General features: G+C 40.3%; 1 protein-coding gene across 5 annotated transcripts; it reads right to left on the reverse strand.

Annotated features, from left to right (window-relative positions):
- Positions 1 to 1,204: 1,204 nt before the first annotated feature.
- Positions 1,205 to 7,474, reverse strand: LOC105045707 (uncharacterized). Of its 5 annotated transcripts, none has more exons than XM_073258548.1 (4): positions 7,254 to 7,474; positions 6,697 to 6,914; positions 2,474 to 2,563; positions 1,205 to 2,274 (listed from the first exon to the last, which is right to left on the reverse strand). In XM_073258548.1, the coding sequence occupies exons 2-4, from the start codon at positions 6,897 to 6,899 to the stop codon at positions 1,767 to 1,769; spliced, it is 801 nt and encodes a 266-aa protein (XP_073114649.1). In that variant the 5' UTR covers positions 6,900 to 6,914; positions 7,254 to 7,474; the 3' UTR covers positions 1,205 to 1,766. The 5 variants fall into 5 exon arrangements, with proteins under 5 accessions (XP_073114649.1, XP_073114652.1, XP_073114651.1 ...); XM_073258551.1 differs by having other exon boundaries at positions 6,697 to 6,866; positions 7,164 to 7,472; XM_073258550.1 differs by having other exon boundaries at positions 6,697 to 6,866; positions 7,254 to 7,471.
- Between the last annotated feature and the right edge of the window lie 9,149 nt (positions 7,475 to 16,623).

Genomic DNA, 16,623 nt, shown 5'->3' on the forward strand with positions numbered 1-16,623 from the left:
TTTTTCTGAGAACAAAATGAAAACCAAGAAAATAATTTGGGGCGGAGGGGACCATAAAATCCAACTGCTCTCTTTGAAGTGCAACTCGTGCATTTTATGACATTGCCCTTCAATGATTTTGGCCATGGTTACTCAAAACTGGCAATTCAAATGAGGCCAGCAGCTAGCGCTTCAGTTGATTGTTATTCGTATTTTAGGGAGAGATTATATCTTGCACCACATGTGCCGTATTAATGGTGCATCATACAAACAAATTGAGATAAGGTGCATAGGTGGCAATCTAGTATGAGTGCATGATAAGTGGAGCTCATAGAAATCAAAATGCATAATTGGCATGATGTGCCGCTAACATGATGCCGGAATAGTTTCTCATTGTAAGGGCTTGGTAGAGGTACTTGGTTTTAGAGGTGGCAGATTACTTAAAAAAAAGGAAACCAAGAATAAGAAAAAAAAAATATAAAGGCATGTCAATGTGCTAATCGGGTTTCTTACCAACTCTTGCATGTAATATAAAGCATAATCATATTAGAGAAATTCTTTGTACACCGCCTGCGGTGCGAAAAATCTAATATGAAATGCACCGCTTATTCGATTGGATTACATAATCATCATTTTTCAATGCGTATTTAATATTTACAGTTCTATTTTTTTTGTTTGAAATTTTGAATGACGAAAATATTTTTTTTAAAAAAATTTATGATATTCTATGTTGATATTACGGCATCGTGTATTAAAATTATAACTTTCTACGTAAAATGTCATAATTTTTTTATAAGATGTCATAAAAAAAAAGATATTTTTATCATTAAAAAATTATTATAAATACTATAATATCGACACGAGATGTCATAATTTTTTTTAAAAAATTAGATATTTTTATTATTCAAAATTTCAAACGAAAAAGTAAAACTACGAACATTTATCCCATAAAAAGAAAAGAGTATTTTTCTTGTTGAAAAATTCTGATAAATTTTTCGAAAGACATCCAAAATTTCAAATAAAAATAAAACTATAAATATTAAATACATATTAAAAAATGATAGCTCCATTATTCACTAGAATGAAATGGTACACTCTACATCGGATTTTTTACACTGCTGACGGTGTACAAAGAATTTTGCGAAAACGGTAACAAGTGTTTAAGCAAGCATGAGCCATGATAGCTGTATGGCATCAAGCACTGTTGTTGGGCTACCATGACATATTCTTCGCAAATCATCTTCCAGGACTGGAAAAGAAACTGTACAGGATAGGCATATATGGCTACCAACAAAGCACATACAGCAGCAAGCTCTTATCCAGGCTTTGGAATGGATAAAGAGAATCCACAGAAACTTCACCACTTGATGGTGCATTAACAATGTGATGCAGCACCAATTTCGCACCAACAATTTGGTATATTAACAATCCAATGCACCAACAATTTAGCACTCATCCTCACCATTTGGTGGTGTGTCAACTGTCAACAATGAGATGCAGCAATCATTTATCTCTCATTCACTGGTTTCTAGCTTCACAGGAAGGAACACCATGCAGACTGCAGGAGCAAGAGAAGAAATACATACAAATGTCGCAGAAGAATGTATATCAGCGGAAGTCAGAAAATAGGTTTCAATCTTCAATTCTGGCCTCTATAAGTGCCCACCAGAGTAAACACTTCCATTACAAAGTGAACCCACAATTTGGGAAGAAGCCGACTAGCATAGTCACAATAGCCCAAACTCACCTGCCGTGTAAGATATCCAATGTTGAAACCAAGTTTACCATCAGTATCTTCGGAGAACACGACCAAAAATCCTGCCTGAGGGGCACTTGTAAGATAGATGGCCACGCCCACCGCAGTTGCTACAGATAACAGTACCAACACAGCCACAGGTGATGTAACTTGGCTGGCCACACATGCCACCAAAACGCCCGTTTTGAATCTCCAATGCCAGGCTTGCCTTGGAACAGTTGTGTGCCACATGGCCTGAAACATTGCAGAGATTGCAGACTGGTTCATTAGGGCATTCACGAGCCAAGTGACCAGTCTTGCGACAGTTGTTGCAAGCCTTGTCATTGGTACAGTCTGCGGCAATATGACCTGGCTTATAGCTGTTGTTGCATAGCCTGGTGTCAAAGTGGGCTAGTCCGGAGCCGGGGCAAGCACGAGCCAGGTGGCCTGTTTTGTTACACATGTGGCAGACAACTTCATTTTTGCACTCACTGGCAACACGTCCATGGTCCTTGCAATTCCAGCACAGGGTCTTTGCAGTGCACTCTGCTGGGATGTGCCTGCAGTCAAAAGAGTTGTGAGCAAATATTTATGGTCAGGTTGGAAATAACGGACACTTGGTTTACTGTATTACTGTATAACCCAATAGCTCATAAGAAGGCACCGGACTTTCCACACCTGTTTTAGTTTTAGATGATTTAATCCATTCAAAGATGTTGAATATCATATTTACCTTTGAAACCAGATATAATGACTTACCCTGAGAGTGCACAATTGTTGCAGACAGCTACATTTGGACAGTCTCTAGCATAGTGTCCTGGACGCTTACAGTTCTTGCAGAGACAATCCCTGGAAGAAAACAAACAAATTAAGAGCATAGAAACACCAACTACAAAATTGCATACAAGAAAGTATGGTGCAAATAAGTTGATAAGATATCATCTCTAATAACAGCTTGAAATCTTCCATGCCAGCAAGCAATGTACCATCTCTCCAAGTCATGTAACTTACCAGAGATGCATAATCCATTACCATCTTATCAGGGAAAAATATAAAGGCAACTGCAATAACTAACGGTTATTATAAATTAGTTGAAAGGTGCGAACTAATGATTTTTTTTTTTTTTTTTTAATATGGCAACATCAAATTGCTTATAGATGAAAAGAACCCAAATAATGATATCTTACTGTTCATTAAACAAAAAAGTTGATAGTAGTTGATACTCTCTCTAAAATTACTCACAAAATTTCTAGTCAAGTGAAAAGTCCTCTATTTCTTGCAGAATTAATTTTTGTCAAAAAATATTGTATAATTTGAGCTTCTTTCCACAAATGGTACCGATTTAACATACATACTCCATGACGTCCACGTCCTCCTATAAACAATTAGCTGAACAGAAGAACAAGTGCAGAATATATGACTAGAATTTAGGGATAAAAGAGAATTCTCACCCATTTTCCCAATCAAGATAAAGGTGTTGAACTTAGCTCTCAAGAAAGGCCACCATGCCCTTGTACCACCAAAATGATAAAGTTGCAACATTATGGGGGGAAAAAGAGGGAAAACGAATATTCGTGGTACATAAGCAATTCCTCGGGAGACTAGACTTGAGCCTTATAGCAATCCAAACCCAGCTGCTTTTAGATTAATTCTAGCCATCTAAAAACAGACGAAATGTGGGAAGGGAATAAAGAACAGAAGAAAAAGGCTAGTTATATTACCATGCTAAGGCTTGATAACTTTCTCAAGGCAGACTCTTCTGGAAATTTGACACTTTCACTTTCTTTTCTTGAACATATACAAAAAAAGTAAAAAATTGACTAATGGATTTCAAACCTATGGCCCTTTGAAGTATATTATGAACTCCTTATTAAAACTGAGGTGGCAATGAAATTTTGAATCAGACTTTCATGACCATGCACATCACAAATCCGATCGAGGCTTTGACGAACTAGCTATATTAAAAAATAAGCATAACATATTAACATGAGACCTAATGGTGGTAAATCCATAAGCAGATTATGATTTTGAATTCCTCCCTCCCCTTCCATTCCCCTTCTTTTTCTTCTCATTCTTGTGTCCATGTTAGGCAATAAAGAAATCTATCACAGGAAACAGATTTGATATTGATTTCCTACCATAAATGCATGAACTTGATAGGATCTCTGGCCACACAATATCCGTTGTCTATTGTAGGTGAGCTTCTTTGCCTGACATCCAACAAGTTTGCTGCCACTTGGACCTGCTGCAGCAACCGCCATCACCATGGTGACAATGAATGATGGGGGAAGGAGGGGAAGGAGGATGAAGGCGGAGAGACCAAAAGCAAAAGAAGAAGAAGAAGAGGAGGAGCAAGTGAGGACAAGATTTAACGGGGGAACAGATTCAAAAGAATTTTGCTTTTGAGAACTATTGACTACCAAAATTATTGCCGTTGTCATCAAGAGATGCCTCTGTTCAGTGTCGTCGCTGGTCACTTGATTTGGGTGTTATCAATCCCCTCCATTTCTTCTTCCCTATTTTAATCTATAAATTTGGAGATGCACTTAGTCCCAAATGGTAATACTTGGTGAATGAGGATGCATAAATCCAACTGATGGCTATGGTACCTAGAGATGCACCTGATCAACAAATCCTGACCTGCCTTGGTCCAAGCATTCCGCCAAAGAGTTCCACCAGGCGCAGCAGGCAGCCTATGTGCTTGCCCCAAAATCTAGGTTGCCTTGGCAGGTCACCCAGCACTAGGCAGGGCGCCACAGAGGCAGCCACCAAATGGCCAAACACGGTTACTTGGGTCTACAACATGCAAGAAATTCCATCTTTGATGGGATGATTTGAAGCATAGAAAGAAAATGAGTCAAGCATTTCTATATACAATGTTTGGTATAAAAGATAAAGACGGACAATTAGACATGTTCATTTTACGAAGGTTCTTCAATAATGCGAAAACAGAAAAAAAAAGAAGAAGAAAGACCATGAAATCCTCCACAAAATAATGCAAGAAAAATGTAAAAAACCTCTTTCTCATAATTTACCCAGCTTTTCCCTTTTCTTTCTATCAACATCTAACTATGCCATAGTTCTTAAAACTCTCATGGTCATCGAGACAACGAATGCCATGCTCATGAGGATGCTGCAGATACTCACAAGGACATTTGGACAACTGTTGCATATATGGCTATTGATTTAACAGCTAGCCTTGAGTCCTTATATTCTAGGGACTCCTTGGGTCTCTATGCCATTGATTCTTAAGGTTGTGAGCCTTTGTAGAGTTTGGCTCAACACATCATAATGGACGTTATTTTAAAAAGTTGCATGTGCAGTAAATTGTGAGGCAGATAAGAGAATTCTATATCAGAAAAGCTAGTGCTAGCGATGCTTTTCTTAGCACTTGAAGTTCCCTCTTATATTCTCTCTTCTATAACATTTACTACATTGCTTGAGTAATATATGATTGATCACCTAGACAAATGGTTTCTCCATCCTTGACGTACTTTGATCCATGAACAAATTCCTGTTTGCAGTTTCTAGAGACTTTTGGGGAGCGAGACTCTACTAACAATGAGTTAGACCTTCCACTTTGACATTAGTAGTGGGTATGAAAGAAACATGTATATTGAACAACCTTACAGACAAATGCCTTCTAAATAAAAAGATAAAAAAAATATTATTTAATTAAGATTATATTATATCCGATGTATCCTCTTATCTCCATTTTTTCTCTTGCCAAGTCAAACAGTTAGATACCTATCCGAAACTGATTCTCGCGTTTATCTCGATGCAACATTGCTTCTATATTTGTCCTCACATGTTCTCTTGTAGAGGATGCAAGCTAGCTGGTTGTTGATTTAGTATGAACTGCTATGCGAATATTGTTATAGTAATTAACAATAATGTCTCAAAGTGATGGGAGGCAATCACTTAGCCAAATAGGCAAAAATTCACGGAAAGATGGGAGGGCACATCATACTCGGTTCTTAGGGAAGACCTTGAGAGAGTCAACACCACCGAGATGAGAAGAGTTGCAAGAGTCAACTTATGCTTTTCTAGAGAACCATCTTCATCAACTCAAAACTATCTTTCCAATAGATTTGCATTTACATTGTGCTACAGATGGCTTGGCACTCAAGTATTTTTGATAATGTAAAGCCAAGCTTCGCAAATCAAGATGAGAAAATGTGCTAACCTATTCAAGACTTGGTAAATTCATAATAAAACCCACCTGTGCATCTCTCTCTCCTTTTCTCTCTCTCTCCCTATGTGCACATGCATGTTTGGATGTGCACATACATATGGATTATGCTTATATGATAATACAACCAATACATGTACTAATAAGGGTGTTCATAACAATAATGTATGACTAAAAGCAAAACTGACGACAAAGATGATGACATTATTTCATATATCAAAACAGTACTGCACCAAAATAGTTGCTACAGTCAAACTAAAAGTAGAAAAATAGCATCGGAATTGATCCTAACTTTGTTTGTTAAGAGTAAGCATAAGAACTTATGCCTGCACTGGTATTTTTATGCTACACTTTAAAATAAAGCAACTGTTCATCAACATTCTGACAAACGTTCTACTAAAAACAATTCACAGCATTATCAATATCAGCTTTGAGTTTTTTTTTTTCTTTAAAAAAAAAAAAGTCTCTAAAGGGCTTTAAATTCCAGATCCCATAAGATGATGCATTGGCTAGTCCACTGGCCCATGACAGCAATTCTGGAATTGTAAATTCATACCCTTCCATTAATAATCTATCCATCTCTAGTAGTAATTCTGTAACAACTTCCAAAAGAAGAGATTTCGCAATTCACAACATTTAAAATGAAAAAAATATAGATAGTCTGACTCTTAAGTTACAAAGTGCCAGTTCAATTTGTTCGATCTTGAAAGGAACTACAGTCCATCTATTAAGAGTTCCAAGAATGGGACACTTGAAAGCAAATCCAGTAACCTCAATAAGGCAAGCTCACCAGTAGCTGCGGCGTTTCCTCCTGTAAGAAGCATCACGGTAGGACGTGCGCTCGGTTCGGAACAGACGTCCTCGAGGAGGGCTTCTGCTGCTGTCTATACTCATAGTGATAACCCCACAAAACACTCCCTGTCCACTAAACAACCCCTCCCGCTGCTCCAACTCCACCCCCTGTTTCAAAACGCAGTGAGTCCAGATCCACATCAACCAAACCCTAGCCTGCCGTGAAACTCCACTCTAGTTATTAAAACAGAATCAAAAGCGTATATCCTATCATGCACAGAAGCAGCAAAAAGAAAAGCAAAGCAATCGACTTATCACAAAGAATTCAGTCTCTTTTCGTCAAGAAAACAGAAAAAATCTTGGGCAAATGAAATCAGTCGGAGATCTGAGCATTGGAAAGTTAATCCTAGCCCCAAATTTAAAAAACAAAAAAAAAATCAAGAAACAAAAATTCCCTCCTCCCACCTATCAGTCCCAAAAAATCTCGAATGCGACACAAACTAGGAGCGAAATGCCACGAATCCTGGCAAAGGAGGGTTGAGATGGGGCCAATACCTCGATCTCGAGATCCCAAGCAACGAGGGCTCCTCCCTTGGGCCCGAGTGCTCCGGAGTGGAAGACGAGAGTCGAGAGCAACGGCCCAACGTACAGGGGTGAGGATGACTTGAACAAACGAAAAAACCCACGAGCTGGAACGGAGGACGTGATCCGGATACCGGACCATCTTTTGGCGGAACGAGAAACTCGCGCGCGCGTTTTGGATTGCGGACAGGGTGCAGATAGGGCGGGCAGGATCGGGGGTGCAGATAGGGCGGGCAGGATCGGGGGTGATTTCGATTGGATCTAATTTTTTGATCAAATTTTAATATTTAATTTAAATTTAAATTAATTAAAAATTAAATTAAATTTAATTAAATTTATAATCAAAAAATCTATCTTATTGAATTATTTAAGTCAGATTGGATCCATATATAATCCGGTCCCAATCTAAAAATTTTAGATCCGTCTCGGACTCAAATTTTGATCGAATTTTTTTCGTATGATAAATCAACATATGCGAGATTTATGACAAAAAAAATAAACATTAATTTACCTTGACTATTAATTTATAAATAATTTTTCAAAATTTTACAGTCAAATTTAGTAAAATTATATGAAAAATAACAATATTACAAGAGTATTTAGAATTCTAATCCCATTTTGTTTGTTCGATAGTTTACATATTGGATTCAATATTGAATTCAGGTCGGATCCGAATTCAATAAATTCAAATCCGATCCGAAATATTGAACGGATCCAATTTTAGAACTCGCCCCCGCCCCCCAGGTCCTTTAAAACGGGTTAGATCGGGTCTAAGCGGGTCAGGTCATAAGTCGATCCGACCCATTTGCAGCCTTAGTTGCGATGGAGAGATTATTCCATAAGAAATTCTTAGGACACCACATGTGGCGTAGAAAATTGGATGTGAAGTACACCATCTTATCTTATTGGTCCACATAGTCATCATTTTTCAATACAAATTTAATATCTATATTTTTATTTTTTAAAAAAATTTTGAATGACGAAAAATATTTTTGCTCTTTGAAAAAATTATGATATTTTATATTCATATTATGATATCCTTTGTGTAATAAATAGTAATTTGAAGCACAGAATGTCATAATTTGATGCAAGATGTCATAATATGTCACAGGATGTCATAATTTTTTTCAAAGTGCACAAATATTTTCATCATTCAAAATTTTTAAACAAAAAAGTGAAACTACATGCATTAAATGCACATTGAAAAGTGGTTGAATAAAAATGTCCCACCCATATTATGATATCTTGGACCATATTATGACATCCTGCATGGAAGAAGCCATAATTTGACGTAGAATGTCATAATTTTCTGGATCATATTATGATATCCTATGTACAGGAAGTTATAATTTGATGCAGGATATCATAATATGCTACAGGATGTCAATTTTTTCCAAAAAAAAAAGGTATTTTCATCATTTAAAATTTCAAATGAAAAAGCTGAAGTGTAGGCATTAAATATGCATTGAAAAGTGATGGCTACATAGACTAATCATGCAAGATGGTGCACTCTACATCAGATTTTCTACACCGACCATGGTGCACAAAGAATTTCTCTTATTCCATACACTGCATGCGCCATATTATCCATTGATGGGTGGATGTCTGGCCAGGACACCACCTCCCAAGATCTTTTCAGTACCACGCGATGCAGCAGGAAGAAAGAAGAAACAAAACAAAAGGAAAAACAATCAAAATACGTGGATCAGCCACAAAAGGGCTCGCCTCCACGGGGCATGCAAACTTCACTATGAAAAGAAAATTTTACAAGAGGAGACCTCACCCTCAACCCTTGTACACCCAATTCTCTCTCACATGAAGTTTCCCTCACAAAAGCTCTCTCTCTCTTGGAGACCCCCTGAACCCCTGAAGAGCCTGGCGACCGCTGTCCAGGAGCCTCCTGCTCCTTCTCTCACAGCGCCTCACGCCTCTCTCTCTCCTCTCGGTTCGTACGGCGGCGAGAAAATAACCACGCACACTCTTCTGTTCGTTCTCAGGCTTTTTAAAGCCTTAAACATAGGTTAAAGAGTGATTAGGAATCCTAAATCAAGCCAAATCATGTTTCAGACCGTCCGATCAAGACCGGGAATCACCTGGGCCCTCCGATCGCGCTCCGGTCCACGGAATAGTGCCGTGGACCGCGAGAAACGCGTGGGAAACGCCCACGCGGTCCACAGACCGGGCCGTGGACCATCCGGTCCACGGTGGACCGGGGCAAGGGCCAGCAGGCCGCTGGGTCGCGCATCCCGCGCGGGCCTGGGCCTGGGTCGCGTGTCCCGCGCGGGCCTGGGCCTGGGACGCGCGTCCCGCGCAGGCCTGGGTCGCGCGTCCGGCGCGGGCCTGGGTCCCGCGTCCCACGCGGGCCTGGGACGCGCGTCCCACGCGGGCCTGGGACGCGCGTCCCGCGCGCCGCCGCCTGCAGCCGCGCCGCTGCCGCCGGTCGCCGGCGGTCCTCCGCCACCTCGGTTTTCGTGCCATCTTCGAAAGCTCGTATCTCCTCCATCCGAGCTCCGTTTCAGGTGATCTTGGTCTCGTTGGACTTCGTTTTTCGCCGCGAACCTCGCTGTGGGCTCAATGTGGGCTGAATCTCGAGGCGTCAAATCCTAACAATCTCCACCTCGACTCGATATTCGGCCTCCTCCAAACTCCGAGAGCTTCTGGATCTCCTCGCCCCCATGCCCTGGGGCAATCGCCTGCTGATCATGGATGGGCAAACATGGGAGTCAAGCCAGGCTGCTCGATCCCATCTCCATCGTATGCTGTGCTCCTCCTGACCTGAGACCTGCTCGGGGCATCATCCTGCGGCAATAGGAATCTTACCTTGCGACGTCGCCTCTCGTCCTCCCGAGTCTCCTGTCTCGTGCCCGATCCACCTCCTGGAGCTCCACCTCGCTCTGGGCTCCACCTGGCTCCCGATGCTCCACCTCGCACTGGGCTCCCTGCCAGGTAATAATGTCCTCTGCTCCCCTTCTTCCCCTCCAGCACAATCCTATCGCCGCGTAGCACCCTCAGGATTCCTCCACCAGCTACCGTCCTGTAGCCTCTCGAATCCAGTCTGCTAAGTGAGATAAGATTCCGCCTGAAATCGGGTATGTATCGGACCTCCCCCAATCTCCTCACTGCACCGTCATGTGTCCTCCAGCTGACCGTCCCAATGCCTCTGATCGCACAGCTCGATCCATTCGGCAGATATACAGTGCTCTCACTGTTCTCCAGGGAGTCAAACTGCTCCTCTCTGCAACACACATGATAGGGGCATGCAGAATCTAATATCCACTGCTGGGAAGAAGTAGATACCTCGTCAGATATCTCCAGGACATCTCCATCTGAATCACTGCCGGCCGTCGCTACAGCAGCCACCGTCCGATTTTTCAGTTGAGGGCAATCTCTGGCTAGATGCCCCAACTCCTCACACCGGTAACACTTGGTTTTGCTCAAGTCCCTCCTGGACTTAGACCGCCCTCGATGCGATCTCCTGTCGCTCCGTCTACCGCCTCCTGCACCTCCAGAAGCCACCAAAGCTGAGCTATCGCCACCTGAGCTCGAAGCTGGGTTCTCCCTCCTGAGAATCTCGTTCTGGAGTATCGCCGCGGTGACCTCATCCATCTTGATAGTGCTCTTCCCCACTAGAAGAGCAGTCACCAAGGACTCGTACGAAGAAGGAAGCGACGCCAGCAAAACCAGCGCCCTGGTCTTCTCCTCAACGTTCTCGCCAACGCTGAGAAGGTCAGTGAGGATCTTCTGGAAGTGGCTCAGATGCTCCTGCACGCTCTGTCCCTCAGTCATCCGCAGTTGGTAAAACTGCCTCCAGAGGAAAAGAGTGTTGGTGAGAGACTTCGTCATGTACAACTCCTCGAGCTTCGACCACAGCACCGTCGGGGAAGTCTCGCTCAGCACATGGATCACCACCTCATCCGCCAGGTACATGCGGATGGTACTCACCGCCTGCATCTGTAGCCGTTTCCAATCCCGCACCTCCATGGTGGTCGGTTTCTCATCGCACAAGAGAGCTTCGATCAACCCCTGTTGGATGAGCACGTCCTTCACCCTTGCCTGCCACAAGGAGAAATTGCTCTTACCATCAAACTTGTTGATCTCCATCCTGATTGTTCCTGTTTTCTCCATCTTCAGTCTTGCTCACCACCACTGCAATCTGCGTCCTTGTACCGCCTTGCTCTGATACCACTTGATGGGTGGATGTCTGGCCAGGACACCACCTCCCAAGATCTTTTCAGTACCACGCGATGCAGCAGGAAGAAAGAAGAAACAAAACAAAAGGAAAAACAATCAAAATACGTGGATCAGCCACAAAAGGGCTCGCCTCCACGGGGCATGCAAACTTCACTATGAAAAGAAAATTTTACAAGAGGAGACCTCACCCTCAACCCTTGTACACCCAATTCTCTCTCACATGAAGTTTCCCTCACAAAAGCTCTCTCTCTCTTGGAGACCCCCTGAACCCCTGAAGAGCCTGGCGACCGCTGTCCAGGAGCCTCCTGCTCCTTCTCTCACAGCGCCTCACGCCTCTCTCTCTCCTCTCAGTTCGTACGGCGGCGAGAAAACAACCACGCACACTCTTCTGTTCGTTCTCAGGCTTTTTAAAGCCTTAAACATAGATTAAAGAGTGATTAGGAATCCTAAATCAAGCCAAATCATGTTTCAGACCGTCCGATCAAGACCGGGAATCACCTGGGCCCTCCGATCGTGCTCCGGTCCACGGAATAGTGCCGTGGACCGCGAGAAACGCGTGGGAAACGCCCACGCGGTCCACAGACCGGGCCGTGGACCATCCGGTCCACGGTGGACCGGGGCAAGGGCCAGCAGGCCGCTGGGTCGCGCATCCCGCGCGGGCCTGGGCCTGGGTCGCGTGTCCCGTGCGGGCCTGGGCCTGGGACGCGCGTCCCGCGCGGGCCTGGGTCCCGCGTCCCACGCGGGCCTGGGACGCGCGTCCCGCGCGCCGCCGCCTGCAGCCGCGCCGCTGCCGCCGGTCGCCGGCGGTCCTCCGCCACCTCGGTTTTCGTGCCATCTTCGAAAGCTCGTATCTCCTCCATCCGAGCTCCGTTTCAGGTGATCTTGGTCTCGTTGGACTCCGTTTTTCGCCGCGAACCTCGCTGTGGGCTCAATGTGGGCTGAATCTCGAGGCGTCAAATCCTAACATCCATATATACTAGCTTATCTATATAACATCCTTTGTAGCCGAGCATATAGATTTGGTGCCACAATGATGACTGTCTATGGACTCTTTATGATATTTTGCATTCTAATTCTCTGAACTGGACTCACCTTAGAACCATGTGATCGTCCGCTCGTATCAAAAAAAAAAAAAATGCATGTACGGCCATATGATGCACAAGGGAGTGAGGGACAGCTCGATCCATCCATCCGGTATTAGTCTTGTTGGGGCCACCTGTGTCATGAAGTTTGTGTGGTTGGCCAATGAACCAATATTCATATCCACTCCATAATTAAAAACTTCACACACACACACACACACACACACACACACACACATATATATATATATATATATATATATATATATATGTCTCGGATCAGATAATGTTAGATCTAATAGAGGTACGGGTTGAATAGATAAGAAAGATCATATCAGGATTGGATAAGAAACTCATAATATAAATATTATAAAATAATTATTATTGCGGTCAAGAGCTCATGGCTCGGATGGATGGGATGGATCGGTTCTCTGCGCTCGTCTGCATAAGGCATTGTCTGCTTTGGAGGCTGCTTCACATACACTCTCCCGCACAGTTTTGCTTTTTAAAAGATGCCTTGTTGGGAGGAGAGAAGGCCTCAATCCCATATAAACTAGAGTCTCGCTTGACTCACAATAGATATGGGACTAAAGGTGCCATCCTCCCACAACAGTAGCCCCCAGTCAAAGGAGACTCTGTGTGCATGGGCATGAGGCATTATGACAGACGGCACTAATGTTGCGGTCAAGGGCTCGTAGCTCGGATGGATGGGATGGGTCGGTTCTCTGCGCTCGGCCACACAAGATATTGTCTGCTTTAAGTGTTGTTTCACATATACTCTCCCGTACACTCTTCTGTATGGTTTTGCCCTTTAAAAGGCATCTCACTGGGGGGAGAGAAGGCCTCGATCCCATATAAGCAAGAGTTCTGCTTGACTCACAACAAATGTGAGACTAAAGGTGTCATTCTCCCATAATAGTAAAGCATCTTTTAAAGGGTAAAACTGTGAAGCCCCATATCTTGGGCCAGCCGAAGCGGATAATATCTCACGCAGGCGAGCGTAGAGAACCAACCCATCCCAACCATCCGAGCCACAAGCCCTTGACTACAATATTGGCTCCCACCATGGGGCTTGCCTCCTATCCACGCATATAGAGTCCCTCTTGACTGGGTGGTTACTGTTGTAGGAGAACGGTATTTTTAGTCCCATATCACTTATGAGTCGAGAGAGACTCTACTTTATATCAGATTGAAGCCTTCTCTCCCCCTAGCGAGGCACCTTTTAATGGACAAAATCATGAGGCCCTGTGCCATGAGTCGGTCGAAGCGAACAATATTTTGTATGGACGAGCTCAGAGAACCGACCCATCCCGTCCATCTGAGCCAGAGCCCTTGACTGTAACATTACTGTTGTAGGAGGACGGCACCTTTAGTCTCACATCGGTTGTGAATCAAGTGGGACTCTGATCTATATGGGATCGAAGCCTTCTCTCCCTCCCGTGAGGCACCTTTTAAAGGGCAAAATCGTGCGGAAGAGTGTATGTGAAGCAGCCTCCAAAGCGACAAAGATTTTGCTCTTTAAAAGGTGCATCGCTGGGGGAGAGAAGGCCTCGATTCCATATAAATTGGAGTCTCTCTTGACTCACAATTGATGTGGGACTAAAGGTGCCATCCTTCCACAGCAGTAGTGCCTCGGTCAAGAGGGATTCTGTGTGTGTGGGTAGGAGACGGGCCCCATGATGGGTGCAAATATTACGATCAAGGGCTCATGACTTGGATGGATGGAATGGGTTGGTTCTCTGTGCTCACCCACATGAGATATTGTCTGCTTCAATCGGTTTATGGTATGGGATCTCACGATTTTATCCTTTAAAAATTATATCGTTGGAGGGAGAGAAGGTCTCGATTCTATATCAGCCAGAGTCCATCTTGACTCACAACCAATGTGGGACTAAAGGTGCCATCCTCCCACAATAATTATGAATTCGAAAGTGGGATTTCAATTAAGATTATATTAGATCAAATTTAAAATGAGGAATATCATTATCTATATCCGATCCAAACTTATTTTAGGTAATTTTTTTAGAATTCATACCCATCTCGAATTTAAATCAAGTCAAGTAAAACTCATTCAATTTGGATCAGGTATCTGATCGGTTGGCTAAAACTATCATCTCTAACCATTGTCCAGCTTAGTGGTGCAAATGAGTCGAGCTACTCATGAGCTACTCGAGCTCGACTATTATCCAAGCTTGACTCGACTCGATCATTATTGAGCTCGAGTAGTCTGAATAATTTTTTGAGTCGAGCTCGAGTAGCAAGATACTCAGCTCGAAAGCTCACAAACATACTCGAATTTATATATATTTTTAATAATATTATTTTTATTTATAATATATATACAATATATATTATTAGTAGACTAAAATTAGATTTCAAGCTTGAATTTTTGTTTGAGTATGGCCCAGTTGATATTTGAATCGAGTCAATTTTGAGTTTTGCTTATTTTTCATTGAGTCGAGTTCGAGCTTGGGACATTAAAATTCGATCAATCTAGAGTCAAATTTTCAGCTTGCGTATTTTGAGACAAGTTGAGCTCGAGTTTCTAGCTACTTCACCCTGTCGGCTTGATTGCACCCCTAGTCCAGCTAACTTGCCTCGTAGCTGTAAATAGCGAAATGACACTGGAATGTATGGAGTGCTTTATTTAATTAATTTAAAAAAAATTATTTACAAAAATAACCTAATTTCTAATTTATTTATCAAATTGATGCAAAAAGGATAAAACGACATTTTGAATGGCGTTTTATTATGGCCACGTCACCCACCTTTTCCTCCATTTTTCACGTAGACGACGAAAAAAAAATAAAATCGCCAAAACAAATGGCATTTTTTAAAACATCATTTGAAATGGTATTTTTAAAAACATCATTTCAAATGATATTTTAAAAAACATCATTTTATTTGACGATTTTAATTTTTTTCTCCAAAAAAAAGAAAAAAAATGAAAAAAATGAAAAAAATAAAAATTTTAAATTTATAAAAAAAATAAAAATTAATTAATTTGAAATGAAGAAAATAATTTGAAATGATATTTTTTATTTGAATTAAAATTAAAATTTTATTTTTTTAAATTTAAAATTATATTTTTTATTTTTTCTCATTTCTTTCTTTTTTATGGTATTTTTTATTTTTTATTTATTTTTTAAGATTTTTTTGGGATATTTTTTTAAAACAATTAATTTTAAATGGGGAAAATAATTTTAAATTATATTTTTTATTTGAATTAAAATTAAAATTTTTATTTTTTAAAATTTAAAATTATAATTATAATTTTTTTCTTCTTTGTTTGGAATATTTTTTAAAAAAATTAATTTGAAATGGAGAAAGTAAATTGAAATGATATTTTTTTATTTTAATTAAAATTAAAAATTTTATTTTTTTTAAATTTAAATTTAAAATTATAATTATAATTATAATTTTTTATTTTTTTAAATTTTTTGCTTTTTTATGATATTTGTTATTTTTTTAATTTTTTAAGATATATTTTTTTGACATATTTTTTTAAAAAAATTAATTTGAAATGGGGAAAGTAATTTGAAATGATATTTTTTATTTTAATTAAAAGTAAAATGTTTATTTAAAATTTATTCAAAATTATAATTTTTATTTTTTTCTCATTTCTTTCTCATTTTTTCTTTTTTATGATATTTTTAATATTTTTAATTTTTTAAGATTTTTTTGAGATATTTTTTTAAAAAATTAATTTTAAATTAAAAAATAATTTAAAATGATATTTTTTATTTGAATTAAAATTAAAATTTTTATTTTTTAAAATTCATTCAAAATTATAATTTTTATTTTTTTCTCATTTTTTCTCATTTTTTTCTTTTTTTATGATATTTTTCTAAAAAAATTAATTTGAAAAGGAGATTGTAATTTGAAATGATGATTTTTATTAGAATTAAAATCAAAATTTTTATTTTTTTAAAATTTAAAATTATAATTTTTATTTTTTTAATTTTTTTTAATGATTTTTTTACAGTAATTTTTTTTTTCAGATATTTTTTTAAAAAGATAATTTGAAATGGGGATACTAATTTGAAATGATGATTTTTATTTTAATCAAA

This window comes from Elaeis guineensis, chromosome 5 (assembly GCF_000442705.2).
Source record: "Elaeis guineensis isolate ETL-2024a chromosome 5, EG11, whole genome shotgun sequence".
NCBI lineage: Eukaryota > Viridiplantae > Streptophyta > Magnoliopsida > Arecales > Arecaceae > Elaeis > Elaeis guineensis.

Coding starts and splice junctions, on each gene's coding strand:
- LOC105045707 (XM_073258548.1), bottom strand. CDS start 6,899: ATGTGGATCTGGACTCACTGCGTTTTGAAACAGGGGGTGGAGTTGGAG. Junction 2,564..6,696: donor AGGAAACGCCGCAGCTACTG/GTGAGCTTGCCT, acceptor GTTTTCTTCCAG/GGATTGTCTCTGCAAGAACT. Junction 2,275..2,473: donor AACAATTGTGCACTCTCAGG/GTAAGTCATTAT, acceptor TTTTGACTGCAG/GCACATCCCAGCAGAGTGCA.